Here is a 16,166-nt window from a genome sequence, read left to right on the forward strand (position 1 = left end):
AGAAACTGTGTGTAATCTAAACAAAAAGCATGCAATAAGTCTGTAACTACATCACCAGGCTATAAAACACTGCGAGATTGTTACTCCACTGTCTCACCATCTGCTTACCCAACAGCTGCTGTGCTGAAGTACGAAAACAATGTCATGAACATCCGACAGTTCAACTGCTCTCCTCATCCCTACTGGCTGCCCAACTTCATGGATGTCTTCACCTGGTCTCTGCCATTTGTTGGAGAAAAAGGTATTACGTTTTTCCAGAACAAAGAGTTGTGATATGACGTCTCTGGTGTTTTTAGTACGACACCACGTCCTCATCTGTTACCTCTCTGGCTTATTGCTGAGTGACTTTACCCCTTTCCTACTCTCCATTTCTTCCCCAGTCACAGAAATGCTGGTGAATGTGCTGAGCATCTGCTCTGATGATGAACTCATGAATGATGAAGATGAGATCTTTGATGGTGAGAGGTCTTGTAAATAACAATTTAATAATTGATTATTTATTTTTATCATCGGTGCATCACAAGTTCAGTTCAGACTGCATAATCTAAACTAGGTCTTTCATGAAATGAGATCTGCACGCTTCGGCTGTTCACATCTGAACTGTTCACACTAAGGATTTAGGGCTTCATTTGCTTGTTCCAAATTGGATTGAAAGTTTGGCATCTTTTTTTTTTTACCTAGAGGCATGGTAGAAAATCAGCAATTAAAATGTTATCTTTTTAATTTACAAAGGCAGCACCTTTAAATGCTGGCTGAATTTAGTGTTGTTACAATGCATGCAGTAAAATGCCACTTGATCTTGCCATGTTAATTACATAGTAGTTTATAATCCATCAGGAAAATAAGAAATTGTGTTTTATTGCATTACAAATCACAACAAAACAATGTTTATTGCATCAGACGTGCCGATAAAAAAAGTCTCTGATTCACTAGATACGGGCTGAGTCACATGAATAGAATGACACACATCTAATGCATTACAGTGGTCCATAACAACAGTATATATTGTAGTATATAGGATTATTATCACTGTATCCTAATCATCAACAAACACATACAATTATTATTCAAGATTATTTCACGCATCATAGAGTCCAACAAACCGTTTCTCATGCATAACATGGGCTTTATAATGACAGCATCTATTGTACCGGAGAAGAATGTAATGACAGTATGTCTAAATATGTCTTTGCAGCCAATGCAGCTGCAGCACGCAAGGAGGTGATCAAAAACAAGATCCGCGCCATTGGGAAAATGGCCAAAATGTTCTCAGTTCTCAGGTAGAGGCATGAGTGTATATTTTTCAAATTTTCGTAACAGTATCATTTTCTTTTTCTGTGTGTACACGTGTGTGCGTAGAGTGAGCGGGTGTCATGTCTGCACACGCTGTATGTGTACACTGTGTTGTCAGAGTGGCCGACATGAAGTTTTTGTTCCCAGTTTGATCCGGGTTCAGCAGTTTTCCGACCTGTTTGCGTGTCTCTGTGTTTCCTGCAGAGAGGAGAGCGAAAATGTGTTGACGCTTAAGGGCCTGACGCCCACTGGCATGCTGCCGAGTGGGGTTCTCTCTGGAGGCAGACAGACACTGCAGAGCGGTGAGTACAAGGCTCAGCATAAGCCTTTTCTCTATCATGTACTCCATCTTTTTTTGTTACATTTCTTCAGTTCTACCTTCCTCTTTTTCTTTCTCTTTCTCGTCCGCTGACTTCAATGTAGAGCAGCCAGCGAGCTGTGTTTCTAAGCCTCTTTATCAATGCTCTAATCACGTGTGGGCTATGGATGAAGAACCTAATGTCACTCACAGACGTGACCAAAACTCTTTTTCAATATGTCTGTCTGCAGTAACACATTTACAGCTGTCACATAATTTGATGTAAAACCTGCATCGCAATGTTTATGAGAACTTGTTGCTGCTGCTCTATCATAGATCTCATCATAGTACCAAACTACAGTGGTACAAAAAAGAAAAAGAAACTCACACCACTGTGGCCCTACACCCCTTACCAATTTGTTAAAGCTCAAGTGTTAGCAAGCAATTGGAGATACACAGAACAACATGGGAATCCAATTAGAGTCAGATTTCCCACTTCCTCAAGTCTATTGTTCACTCACTTTATAGTCGTTGTTTGGTCTACCAACTTTGAGAAAAATGTCTGCCTCTCTTTAGCTAGATGTTGTATCTTGTTCACCAGCCCCTCCTTCACCCCAGCACTGCACCACTTGACATGAAGTGCATCCAGCTAAACGCTTCAAAGAGCTGTATAGAGTTCAGTGTTGATTCACAGTGAGACTGGCAGCACAAGCGCCCACAAACAGCCATCTGATCCAGTGTTTAAATCAAAAAAGTATTTTCAAACCAGGGTTCAACTTGTGCACACGTGGTATCCGTGACTGCGTGTCACTGCTGGTGTGCTGAGAGCAATGACAGCAAGGACGCCATTTAGCTCGCAGAAATGATTTTATTCTGATGTGAAATATTTTTTTAAAATATCTGACATTTCTGTCCTCTTACCTCTTACCATAATCTTACAGTCTCAGTCCTACATTCCTTCCACCTCAATATCTTTGTCGCTCTCTTTCTCTCTGTAAGGATCTGTCTTTGCCATTATTCATATGAATTTCACAACCCCATATTGACATTAATTCTCTCAGTATTAATGCATGGCGCTCCTCTGAGTTTGGCTATATTGCCAGCGAACATGTATATCTCATCCGGCCTAACACGAGCCGCATTTTCGCCGGGGCTGCATTATACATTTGCATGGCTTTATCAGGAGTAACCTGCTCCCCTCCTCCCCCCCTCAGCCACCATTGAAGCCATTGAAGCCATCGAGACGCATGATGAGGACGGAGAAGGTAAACCTGTGTTCCCCCTCCCACCCGTCTGAAACATATCACCAGGGTTTCCTGCCACCGACAAGTCCATGCATACAACAAGCTCACACAATAATAACTCCCATCACAGCAACATTTCATAGGACAGTTTGATGCTGGTATAGCTGGCACTTTACTTTGCAGTACTACTGATAAAAACAGAAATCCAACTAAATGACTGGATTATTGTAAATTTTAGAGGGAGGGGATCTTTTTGGAACTGAAAGATATTTTATACCATGGACTGAAAAGGAGACAGTTGGTTGGGCCATCTTATGTACAGTGAGTGTGAGTGTACAGCCTGAGTGGTGAAGAGGAAAAACATTTTCTAGTCGACAGTATTTTCTGGGTGAGGGATCACAATCTTGACGATGTTTGTTCAGGGCACATGTGCAGATGGGGGAGGGAACAGAGAAGACAACATGAATTGTTTGACACTTCGTGCACTCCTATTCCTTGCTGAGAGAAGTCTCAGGTTCTTCCGTGTGTATAGCTCCACTCCTAACACAGAGAAGCTTAGCGCCAACAACGACAGTGACACGCATTTGGAATTGGCCGTCACAAACTGAGAGAAAAAAAAAAAGAAGCAAAAATAACACAGGAATAGCTTTTAAAGTCATAAAGTCATGTTCATAATAAACTAAAACGCTGCAAAGTCAAGTGCTGCTTAAACATGCATGACTAAAATACTTCATTGTTTTGGGTTTGGCTTGTAAATGGCCTCCATCTGGTTCTAAAAAGTGTTGCATGCACAAGAACAAGAAACAGACCAGAGCATCAACATGAAATATGCATCTTGAAGCCTCAGGTCCTCGTGATATGTCTGAAGTAATCATTGCTCACTAACCGAGAAGCTTCACTATGAGACAGCAATTTACAGCACCAGCACAAATATCTTATTTGAAATAACTAGCAGGATGAAAAACATGATGAGTGAATGATGAGGGTTTTTTCCACAATGAGGATTGAAGTTGAAGTAAATCAAGTTTTAGTTGGCTCCATTTTTGCGAATGTGTCTGGATATTTGGGAAAGATTTTAATATAAACCCTTCAAGTTACAACGATATAGGACTTTGTTACTTATCTTGATGTATTTTCTGTTGGATAGTGGGGTCTGACAAGGGTGAAAAAAAAGGATATCAGTGGAGATGGGGGCAGTTGTACTTTTTGTTGTACTTTCAATTTTCAGGCCATTTCTACACACGTCAACCTGAACCTCCTGTAGGAGTAAGGAGTAAGGAGTTTATACTAAAAACTGAAAAAGCTGCTTTTATTTTAATACTTGTGCCATTTGCATTCAAAGACTATTACAACTCACTTTTTGGGCTTTTTTATATTGTTTGTTTGTGGTGACGAGCATGACAGCGGGTGTACCACAAATCTTTGAAGCGTCTAATTGTGGCAGCTGCTTCTTTGTCACTAATGTCAACTGCATAACTGAATAGCATATGCTGGTAGTATGTGACCTTGTGCAATTCAAAACAAAAAACAAAAGACATTTTAAAGTGTCATACAATACATTTGATACACGTATCGCTCATTGATAAAGGCTCCTTTGTTCCTAATTAAGACTGACCCATTGAACGTGCGTCTTTGTTGGTTATAACGTCTCGGAAATCCCAGCAGCATTTGATATTTTGAGGGAAATACACAACATGAGATATTAGGATGATTATGAGATGCCATGCCATTACACAGCAAGTCTGATCCCCTAATATGTTTTTTCCCTTTGCAGCTATCCGTGGGTTCTCCCCTCAGCACAAGATCACCAGCTTTGAGGAGGCTAAGGGCCTAGACCGCATCAACGAGCGCATGCCACCTCGCAAGGACGGGGTGAACCATGTGGGTCACTCCATGGGAAAGATGAATATGTCAGAGGCGAACGGCACGGATGACAACAGCAACGTCCAGTGATGTGCTGGCCTGAGCCTCAGAACTGTGCCGCTGTTGCGCTGTGCAGCAAGACATTGCCAAATCTGGAATTCAGGCCACAGAACATAGAAATCAAACAGGCCCACAGACGGAACATGAAATCTGCAGCAAATCTAAAACGGGCAAAAAAGGTCATTTTTTTCATGACAGTGTCATCGCACGGTTGCGGGGTGGGGGGTTGGGGGTTGGGGGTGGGGGATCACAGCAGAGGGCAGGGATAAAGTGAGACCAGTGGGCTGCAGCTTGACAGGAAAAGTGTGATTGAAAGTCTCTGCCTGCTGTTCCCTTTCTCAGTTCAATTACAGACTGAATTGTTGGGGGCTGTGTTGTTCTGAGCACTGACAAATGTCTGCTCCTTCATCACAGGGCCTGACAGAAGACATAATTGCAGTATCCATGCCACACAAATCATTTTACTATTTTATAAAGTGTTTATTATGAATCACTCACAAATTCACTTCTGAGGAAAATAATCTTGTTTACCTACATGTTTTGCTAGTATTAACATGTCACACCACTTTGTGAGAAAGAAAGCAAAAAGAAAGAAAGCAAACTGTATACCTCTTAAAACTTGCAGTGCAATCTTACCAATGGACTTAAATTTATTGATTTACCTTGTTGTAAGATGCCGTCATCCTGCGAGGGAAAGAGGACTGGGTGCTCACAGCTCTGCCCTAACCACCAAAGCCACTGCAGTCTGAGATCATACTCGGTCTCTCCAGTACCACTCCTTTCCTCACCTCCTTTGTTATCAGTCATCTCCTAGCAAGAATTAACTTGGAGGGGATGAGGGAAGAAAAGGGAGGGGATGAAAAGAGCACTTGGAAAATTTGGATCCACTGCGTCACAGATTAAACACCAAGATTTAACATCTGAAAATTTCCCCCAAAAGGAACACGCTATCCCATATAAAGATACAACTTCATCACCGTCTCTAGGTGAATCTCAAAGGGTTATATTTTTATCCTGACCACCCTAAGAGTTATTTTCTTCCTCTCTGCTAATTGTTTGAGCATTTCACATCAGAGAAGCATGGCATTTGATCAAGCTATACCTCACACGTCCAAAAATCATGCAATTCACTTTCTGGAAAGCATACACTTGAGCATCATCCAACAGAAGGAGGCTTTGGATCGTGATTTTCTCATCCCTCCTTCATTGCTATGACTGGCAACAAAGCAGCATTAATGCCTGTTTCTGGACCACAGAGGAAAAGAGAAGAAGTGATTTTGAACTCTGGGACATCCTCTGCTGTCACACACTACCTGATTATTTCTCACCTGCTTGTTGCTAAAGAGAAAGTAAAAGAATATGTGCAGTCACTCAAGTATACATTAGCACCCTTTGAGTTTTGTACTTTTTGCTGTGCTGCAAATTCAATGAGATTTCATGCCTAAGAGCTACACAAAGTACTATATCAGAGTAAGAAGGAAATTCTACAAATTTGTCAATGCATAAACTTGAAATATCATTTTGTTTAAAGAGTATTTAACAACCACAAATCATTGTGTCGTTTGGAATAAGCAGGCTTAGATCCACCCTGAAATTTACTGAAGCGATTTAAAGAATGTATCCTGACCAGAATTTAGTTGATTAATGCTACTTTTGAGAACAAACGTCATTTCTTTCTCACTAAAATTAACCTTAGATCCATTTAAAGTAGTCAGAATTACTGCTTTTATGTAAACTAAGCACAGTGTAGACCAGGCATGTACTTTATTAAGGACGCAGCTTATGGAAAGGTCCATAGCCACTAATTGTTTTAATTATATATCGTTTCTTGTTTTTCAATCACCTTTTTGAAGCTAATCTAATTTTACTGTGCAGTACAGTGGAGAAACAGGCCAAGAAAAACTTCACTGACAAGTGCACCCACACTGTGATCCAAATAAAACATAAATTCACATGTCCAAATATTGTGTCAAAATACTTGGATGAAAAGTCAGTTTATATCCTAAAATGCCATGTTGCACTGACGGGGTCTTTTTGACTGATAGAAGAGAAAAGAAACACAATCAAAACAGGAAACATCCTGGTTCTTTCAAAATATATGATTCGGGAAAGTCAATTCCAGTGTAACCCCAACCTCAAGTAACACATACTATCACATAAATTTCTAGAATTTCCTGTCATGCATCAATATTTTTTCTACCTTATATTCCATCTTTATATTTAATGATAAAGGTATGTCAGTTAAGGATGGACAAATGATTTTTAACACAGCATCTATGGTACGGAACGCATCAATGCATGCAGTTAAGTTCCAAATTGTTATGTGAGATTATAATTGTGATAGTTGTGTTTCAAATAGTAAACTTGAATTATTTTATTTTTGAATTATATTTGTTGTTTTATTTGTCTTGTTTTATAAATTTTATAAATAGGCTTCCTTTGATTGGTTTGTCCATTTTTCATTCTGTTATTTATTACCACTGCTTTTAATTTTATATTGTTTTATTGTATGCAGAGGTGTGAAGCCTTGTGTTTATTTTTTTCTGTTGTACTGATGTACAGAAAATGTTCAATAGTGTGAATGAATATAATCTCAGTGAAAAGCAACTTTCAGGCTGCCAAAGCATGATAGCATGGTTTTCAGATGTAAATGAATTGGACACAAAGCAAATCATGTGTTGCACTTACATTTAACAGGAAACATTGTACTCTGGTTATATTTACTGCTGATATTATTATTGTTACAATTTAGCTTATGGTTATTTTTCCTTCCTCTGTTTCTGATTCTTGTATGGTCTACATGCATATTTCAACAAACAAATATAATGGATTTTATCTTGCAACATTTTTTATTATCTATGGAAATATGTTTTGGCATTTGACTTCTTAAACAATACACACATTGTAAGCATGCCCTATGGGACAAATCACATTTTTTTACTCTTGAATAAAATATGCATGAACAAAAAATGTGTTGCACAGTTTCTAACTGTCTGATGGAAGTATTAATGCAAATTTTGGCTTTCACCCTGACTTACATACAGATACAGCCTGTCAATGAATAAATAAATTGCTTGTGTGGCTGACCGAAAATATCCTCAACTTAAAACTTTAAGTTGATGTCTGCATCGGAATCATCACACTACAGTATCTTACATCTAAATAAATCTGTGTTAATGTCCCATCCAAATGGGCCTAATCATGTTAATGACGAGTTGTTACAGAGATATAGACAGTTTGCGATTTTATGTAATGTTACCATAATCCATATTAGCTAAATATGCAGTTTTATTGGCTATTTAAGATTAATTTATTCAAAAAATATCCATTACATGCTGGTGCTTTTTTTCATTCTGCCACTGTGGTCAAAAGCAGCAATGTGCCACCAAAAATAACCCACTTGAGTCCATTTTGTAAATGATTCTCTTTCATAGGCACTTGAGTGCATTACAAGCAAGACCTTGAATGTAGCAGCAGCATAATTGCACACCTGCTGATGTAACTCCACCTTCTTGGTTTTCTAATAGATAGTAGACAGGAAAAGCAGGGAGATAGGGAAATGCCTCTTTACTTGCTAACAAACAGACAAGTAAATGACATTTTTGTCAGATTGCTTTTACAGATTTCAGAGCTCACTCCACAGGAAATGACGTCACCATACCTTGCGTCCACCTCCTGTCCACCACAGCGCCAGTTCTCAGATTAATTTAACACGGTGGCCCTTTAAACACTGAAAAAAAAAAGGAAAAGAAATAGAAAAAAAAACGCAATTTTCAGACTTTGAATTTAAAAGATGGCCCAACTGCAGGCCTGTCTGCAACCTGACAACAAACACCATCGTCTGCTATGTGAGTGACTGCAGGCTCGCTCTTAGCTAACGTTACGCAGCTGCCTGTAACCGAAGCTAATCGGCTATCTGTCGTTAGCTGCAGCGGCTCGCCTTGCCATATGATATTGACGCACATTGCACAGGGACAGACCTCTGCGGACGGCGATTGGATCAGCAAAAACAACCCCGTAACGCTGAAATGGACAAAGACGAAGCAGACCGGCTGATAGAGAAGGCGAAGCTGTGTTTGCGATCAGGGCGGAAAGATCGGGCGCTGCAGCTGTTATATGAAGCCCAGAATATTTACCCCAGCACCCGGGCCAGAGGTAAAATTAGCTGACGCACATTGTGCAATGGCAGTAACGTTATGTCAAGCTAACGGTGCTCAACTATTCCAGTCTATGAACTGGAGAAAATGCATTGTCAGAATTCAGGGTGGATGCAGAGAATTGCTATTTTCAGATCGGGGCAAAACGGTTTCTAGCATTAATACTTTATGCATTTCAGGCTGATTTTTTAGGCTGCATGCTGAAATGTAGGGCTGTTTAGGGGCTCCCTTCCCCCCTGCAGTTCACAGACAGCACCGCAGACTGAGCAAGCGCTGTGTTAAAATGTGATTGTGTTTCCAGTTGCTTGCCTAATTGCTTTTTGCAGTAATGGCATACTAAACAGTATGATGAAGCTGTCATAGATATCTTTGAGACATTGAACACGACATGCATGAGGCAGTTAAATGCCACAGTGTCAGCTGCTCGTGTTATGTTAAATAAATTGTGCAATGAGTGAAAAACTTTTGCTGCACACTGCACAGTCAGTATCACTCTGCTCATGTACAGATGGGTGGCAAGGGAAAGGGGGAACACCTGAATGAATGAGTGGAGAAACGTGAGAAAGTGCTTTCAAGCAGGGCACAAGGAATCGCAAGAGTGGTTTGAAACACTACTGCCTTCAGCTTCATCAGATCTTAACACTCATGGGAGATTGTTTGATTGTTTGACAACGCTGTCAAACACATTGCTTGGCATTTCCAGAGATATATATATTCTATGTGAAGATACAATGAAGCTGTTCAAACGCCTTACTAAGATACTTAATGTGGGGTTATCCTTTTAATTTGGTGCCCATCTGTATGTTCACAACTTCCCATATGGATTTTTTGTTGCCCAATAACTGTGATTTTGAATGATAGCAATACTTTTCTCGTGTAACCTTTCTGTATTTCCACCTGCATTGTCAGTTGACCTCAGACACTCTTGTTTGTAGTGCTGATAGATGCCATAGCAAGGAATGGAGGCACTGCTGCCCCAGAGGCAAACCACGTACCCCCGCCGACCGGCTGGAGAGACGAGGACATTAGAAACAGTGAAACAAGTAATGCCAGTGGCGATGAAAAGAAGAGCTACACCGAGGATCAACGCCAGGGTGTTCTCAGGTGCACAGGGTCTCTTTACTCGTTTACACTTGTTTTTCACATTGTTATGGAGTGACAGACTGACAGCTATCACTGTTCCGCACCGTATAACTGTGGCTGTTCCCAGATGCCAATGGGTAAATATTCCTGACTATCTGTGGTGTCCTGCCCACAGCTACAACACTTTACCAGCAAAAACGTATCACAAAGTTTTCATGCAGGCTGCCCTCTGTGACTGAGCATTATGCTTTTTCTAATAAAGGGAGACTAAATTACTGTAATAGTAAATGTAAGAACAAGTACTGCTTACCACAGTGTTTTTGTTTGAAATAAAAGTGTACCCTTAACATGGACTGGAAAAGCCATTAAGTTTCAATTTACTTGTGTATGTAGTGTATATGTTTGCATGTAGGTATAACATTGACTGTTGGATGGAGCTCTCTGTAAATGTACATGTAACTAACCACTGTGCGAAGAGTATACACACGCATTAACCTCAGTGAGTTTAAGACAAAGTGCCTTTTTTAGCTTTGAAGATCAGGCTTGTGGTTTTGACATCCTTAATGTTTTGTTTTTGCAGGATAAAGAATTGCAAGGACTTTTATGAAATCCTTGGTGTTCCCAAAAATGCCAGCGATGAAGATTTAAAGAAGGCATACAGGAAGTTGGCCCTCAAGTTTCACCCCGACAAGAACTTCGCTCCAGGAGCTACAGATGCTTTCAAAGGTATGAGTTTTGGAGAAGGAGAAAGGGAAAATTCGCTTTTTTCTATGAGATTCAGTGTTTGTATTGTCCATTTTTATTTTATCTAAAAGAAATATTTATGATTTTTGGTGGCTTATTTTAACCATATGGCCGAGCACCACTCTCATGATGACTCTACTGATCCCAAAAAGAAAATAGTTTTTCTCAGTTGCCACCTCTCAGCAAAGGCTGAGGTTGTGGTCAGGTTAAGAGCAGCACCCTCATGCTGGTAGTGTCTCGTTTAAACAAAATCAGCAGGTCAGAGGCTAAAAGCTTGGTATTCCAGTTTTACCAGTTTTAAGTTAAGAAATTCTGTTATGAGCTGCAAGTCCCACCTCCCCAAGGAGCCGCAGGACAGTTGGAGGGGAGGTGAACAGGTAGAAATAAAGAGGTGAAAGGGACAGGTTCATGCCAGTGTAATCAAAACAAGAACACTGTCAGATTTACAGGCAGCAGTAATGGCTGTAACACACAGGAGGCAAAGGGGGTACTTATAAACCTTTAACACCTGATTAGCGCAATTTGCGTCAAAAGTCGTACTGCTTCTCCGAGTCATAACTCAGTCAGACCTGAACACACAGACGTGACGCACATTTTTAGATCAGTTTGTCTTACACTTTCCGAGGATGAACTCCGATGTCCTTTGGGAATAATATCCATAAATCTGCTTAGAAATCATAGAAAAAAGACGCCACTTGTAACTGCAGAACTTGCCTGAGAATCATCACATTTTTAAGTTTTCTTCAGTACCAGAGTCGTACAGTGACGGTTGTCTGTACATCTGTGGTTACACTGCAAAGAAGAACTGCTAATATTAATTTGGCGTACTTTTATTGGTTCCAAAATGTAAACAAATATAGGTTAAAGAAATGGGGCTCAAGTTTTAACTAACTGACTTTATAGTAACATTATACTTACTGTTTGCATCCCCCAAAACTATGGCTATGACTCTCTACCAAACAGAGGTAAGACAAAGAAAATCTTAATTAATATAAACCTTTGTCATGTCGCACTATACATACAGTACATGTATATGATAATGGGAGGCATAGTGTCATAGTGTAAGGCATAGCGTTATGGCTGGCTATATTCTGCTTAGCACTTACCACACGACCAACTGTTTCCCTCATCTCCCGGCAGCAATAGGCAATGCATATGCAGTGCTGAGCAATCCAGAGAAGAGGCAACAATACGATCAGTATGGAGATCAGTCTACAGCTTCGAACCCACCCCAACACTCCAGCCACAGCCGCCATGGACACTACCGAAGCTTCCACAGAGACTTTGAGGCCGACATTTCCCCCGAGGAACTCTTTAACATTTTCTTTGGAGGAAGGTTTCCCACAGGTGAGGGGTTGTGTTGGGCCCAGTGAGTCACGAGTGATGAAACAGGAGCTTTTATGGATTTTTTTATTTAATCTTATATACTTAATAGTTCTATCTTTTATTATTGGTATTATTATCAGTATTTATTATTATCATTTTCAGTATTGTTTTCTGATTGTTGCTGCTAGCCATGGTTTAGAAATATGGTATTATCTGCTGTCTTATTATGGAAGTATAGATGTTATAGCACTATGTATGTCTCTCTACAGGAAATGTCCACGTGTACACCAACCAGGGAGCCTCCTACTCTCAGTTCTATCAGCCTCGTCGTCGACGTGCTTATGAGAGGCGCGAGGAGGTGGTGGAAGACAACCAGAGTCAGGTCAGTGACTCACAAAACATAAAGACAAATCTCTTTTAAACGAGCACAGTGAGATGCATTATCCTAATCATTAATGTGCAGCGGAGGACCAAAGTAAAATGAGATTTTTGAGGATACATTTTAACACGGTTGCACTCCTCCAGTGACTGTTTGCCATAATGATTGATTTAATGTCACTCATTTACTCTCCTCATAACTGAAGTGGCTTCATTGCTTCAGAACGTCATGGTTTGCTTCAAAGACACAACAGTTCTTTGCTGGCATGAATTCAGTGCGAGAGCAGCCTACGTACAGTATTATATGCTTTGTAACCTGTGCTGATTTTCTCTTCCCACAGAACACCTTCACAGCACTCCTGCAGCTTCTCCCTGTGCTGGTGCTAATCCTCATATCAGTGTTTACTCAGATGATGGCCACTACCCCGCCCTACAGTCTCTTCTATAAGCCGTGAGTGTGTCGCACCATCAGTGACATTTAAACAAATCCCTGGGTTACTCCCTGATTGACAGTAAAGTTTCACTGAATAAAACTGAATGACGTGTTTGGGTTTCAGGGCAATGGGGCTGGTGGTGTCCAGGGAAACGCAGCACATGGGCGTACCGTACTATGTGGATAAAAGTTTTGAGAAGGAATACCACGGCGCTGCGCTGGACGAACTAGAGAAATCAATCGAGAGCGACTATATCGAACACCTGCAGAGCAGCTGCTGGAAAGAGAAACAACAGAGTAAGTGTGCAGCGCTCCTGGCTTAAAGGGGGGGGGGGGGGTCACTTATTTTGAAATGCCTAATTCTTGATTTATGTGGAATCTTTTTATATTGTTTCCTGTGATACAAGAAGACCCTGAAGTTCACATCGCATTCACTGTCCGTTCAATATAAAACTACATCTCTGTATCTGGAGTCTCACTGGTTTCCTGTCAACTGGTCCTACCCAAGAAATAGTCCAGCACATAACCCCTCATAAAACAGTGAATTTTCACTTCATTGCTTCTAGGGATTAAACCAACATATATGTAACATGTTGTGGTCTTTAGAGGTGCTGACAGTTGGATTTGTAAATGCAGGGCAGAGCAAGGCTAGTTGTTTGCATAGCTTCTGGCTCTGCTGTCATATTTGGCATGCTGATATGAGTGTGGTATGGATCTTTCCTCCTAACCCTCTGCAGCAAGCAAATAAGTGTGATACTATTATAATATAGCTATTATAAATAGGTTCTTTCTTTTGTTCTCCTTTTCAGAATCAGACTTGGCAAACCTCGGACAGCTGTACCGAGATGAACGGTTAAAGCAGAAGGCAGAGTCGATGAGGCTGGACCACTGTGAGAAACTGCATCGGCTGGTTGGGCGTCAGAGAGGCAAATGAGGACTGTTTGAGAGGAGAACACGTTTCATTACAGACTTTACAATAATGCGTTTTATTGAAGTGTGTAATTTATCCAATCTGGCCACTTTGTAAAGCAATCTCTTTGGGTGGAGCGCAGTCAGCGGGAGATTATGCCACTGGAAACAATGTGCCTTGTCTCCTCTTCGATGATAGAAAATAGAGTTGCATGTCAGCTGCCAGCCCTGGCTTTGGTGGTAGCAGCATCATGTGCAAACTCACTGTGGCAGTGTGTATGATGTGTCAGAGCCTTTAAACTTTCTTATAGAAATGGCACGACAATATGGGGGTTTCCCTTTGGGGTTCTGAAGGCAGTTGTATGTTCGCACATACATGTTCTATTTATTTAGGTTTTCTAGATTACCTGTATGTAATTTCTTGAATGATTTTGTGTCCTCGCTTAAATCTTAGGTGTATTTATTTGATAGTTAATAGAGTGAATGTTACTTGAGCATCTTGGCTCATCTTTTTTCTGTTGGAAGTAATGACGTACAGTGACTTAAATAATACTGTAGTCTTTTGACAAATCTGAGAGCTTCTGTACTGTGAAATGACAGAGGACCTCTTTATTTATGATTAAAATACAGACGAATCAGACATTAGAAAGAACTGTAACATCTATACTGTGGTTAATCAAGCAATTTGAATTCCGGCACTATAGAAATAGGCAGCACATTAGAGTAAAACTTTACAAAACATGACCACATTTATCTGATTAACGTGCTTACCATAAAAGGTTGTACTTGCCAAAAAGTGAGTTTTCTTCTACAGTAGAGCTTCCCACTCCCTGCACTACTGCTTACGTAGATGTTTGTTGCATTGGTCATTAAGCTTCTGCCATTCAGGAACCATTCGCTAGAGGTTTAAACGTGAGAAATGACTGTTATGTGTTGGGGAGGGTGGGGGGTAGGGGGGACATGTTCTGATTTGTCCCAAGCAGGGAGTTCACTTCAACCAAAAAGCCCATGCACCATCCCACACAGTATTTCTGGTGTACTTGCTATAAATTGGAGGCTCGGTGGTGAGCAGTATCTGTAAGGTTACTTGAGTTAAATGGCATGCAATACCGTCTTTTCAAAAACCATGCACAACCTTAATTTTGTCCTGGGAAAAATGCGTTTCAGCTCAAATTTCTAAGTGTTTTATAAATCCTGCACTTATCATTTCTACAATGTTTTATAAAGAAGACACAGTTTGTTTTGAAAATCTGAACATTAATGAAGAATTAATGGTTTTAATCGGTTTTGTTAAATATCTATGGACATGACTTTTTCCCACAGCCAGGAACCAGTGTGGTGACTTTTACTTGTCAGGTCTTGTCATAAGTAGGATGCTAACTTTGTAAAGCTGTTAACTTTAATTTAATTAAACTTAATTTAAACCAACCGCAGATCATTCAAACCCTATACAGACATTAATATTTGTTGCTGTGCACTAAGACTGCCAAACTGCCTTAGCTGTTCTCATGTTTGTGAAATATTCAGGTTAATTTAAAGCACTTTTAAGTTAGTATTTAACCCTGTGTTCCATATCATGACTGTTGCATGCACCCTAAGTGAGAGTGTTTTATTAGTTGCGTATTTATTTTTTTGGCGAACACATCTTCATGACTACTGACACACTAAATGTTACTTAGAATATTCAGGGCCACACTGTAACTCACCAATGTGTAAAACATTTACTGTGATACACACAGATCAGGTTTTGGTATCAGTCAGTGTGGCAGTACACTTAAGCCAAAATTATCAGAAAATTAAAGATGTATCCAGAATACATGTTTGGCTTGTCTTATTCGTTCATTTGTGATTGTGGTTTGACTCTTTAGGTTTGGTCACATTATTAAGCCAGCAAATGAGAGATACAGGTGACAGTTTATCATTTATCTGACAACGCCAACACAAGTAGTTCGGCAGTTGGACTGGTACTGGACTGTTGCCAAGCAACACATAAATATTCTCCTGACCTGTGCAGTGTACACTAACTTGCCACTTTGTCTACACGTTACCTCAGGTGCGCGCTGAAGTATCCAGGCTTCTTCCCTTCATCTTCTTCTGACGACCATACATCATTTAATTCAGATGTTATTTCTGGAAATATATTCATCTTTGCAAAGTTTGTTACGGTCTAAGATAGACAACGACCGTTAATGTTACGCTAATTAACGGTTAATAGTAATCCTGTGAAGCAGAGTGATATATGTAGTTAAAATTCCCAGTAGTGTTATACTCTATATCAGCACTCATGGAATGCCTCTCGTCCAATCAAATTACTTGGTCAGAACTAACTTGTATAAAATGTTTTAACTGTGGTATTCAATTCATTTTAGGCTGATGAC

At 40.2% G+C, this 16,166-nt stretch overlaps 2 protein-coding genes across 3 annotated transcripts in view; both read left to right on the top strand.

Moving 5' to 3' along the window:
* The window catches only part of ppp3ca (protein phosphatase 3, catalytic subunit, alpha isozyme), a 28,898-nt gene extending 21,170 nt beyond the window's left edge, over positions 1 to 7,728 (top strand). Inside the window, exons 9-14 of one of the 2 annotated variants that reach the window (XM_056397353.1) lie at positions 116 to 241; positions 381 to 458; positions 1,196 to 1,280; positions 1,498 to 1,595; positions 2,806 to 2,856; positions 4,610 to 7,728. In XM_056397353.1, coding sequence (XP_056253328.1) covers positions 116 to 241; positions 381 to 458; positions 1,196 to 1,280; positions 1,498 to 1,595; positions 2,806 to 2,856; positions 4,610 to 4,788 — 617 coding nt within the window. In that variant the 3' untranslated portion in view covers positions 4,789 to 7,728. The remainder of the gene's footprint in view (positions 1 to 115; positions 242 to 380; positions 459 to 1,195; positions 1,281 to 1,497; positions 1,596 to 2,805; positions 2,857 to 4,609) is intronic. The other variant, XM_056397354.1, reaches the window with a different exon arrangement.
* A 590-nt stretch (positions 7,729 to 8,318) lies between these two features.
* Positions 8,319 to 15,606, top strand: dnajc18 (DnaJ (Hsp40) homolog, subfamily C, member 18). The gene is made up of 8 exons (XM_056397355.1): positions 8,319 to 8,913; positions 9,851 to 10,019; positions 10,579 to 10,724; positions 11,883 to 12,089; positions 12,338 to 12,450; positions 12,788 to 12,897; positions 13,004 to 13,176; positions 13,689 to 15,606. The coding sequence occupies exons 1-8, from the start codon at positions 8,787 to 8,789 to the stop codon at positions 13,811 to 13,813; spliced, it is 1,170 nt and encodes a 389-aa protein (XP_056253330.1). The 5' UTR covers positions 8,319 to 8,786; the 3' UTR covers positions 13,814 to 15,606.
* Positions 15,607 to 16,166: the final 560 nt, after the last annotated feature.

This window comes from Seriola aureovittata, chromosome 15 (assembly GCF_021018895.1).
Source record: "Seriola aureovittata isolate HTS-2021-v1 ecotype China chromosome 15, ASM2101889v1, whole genome shotgun sequence".
Taxonomy (NCBI): domain Eukaryota; kingdom Metazoa; phylum Chordata; class Actinopteri; order Carangiformes; family Carangidae; genus Seriola; species Seriola aureovittata.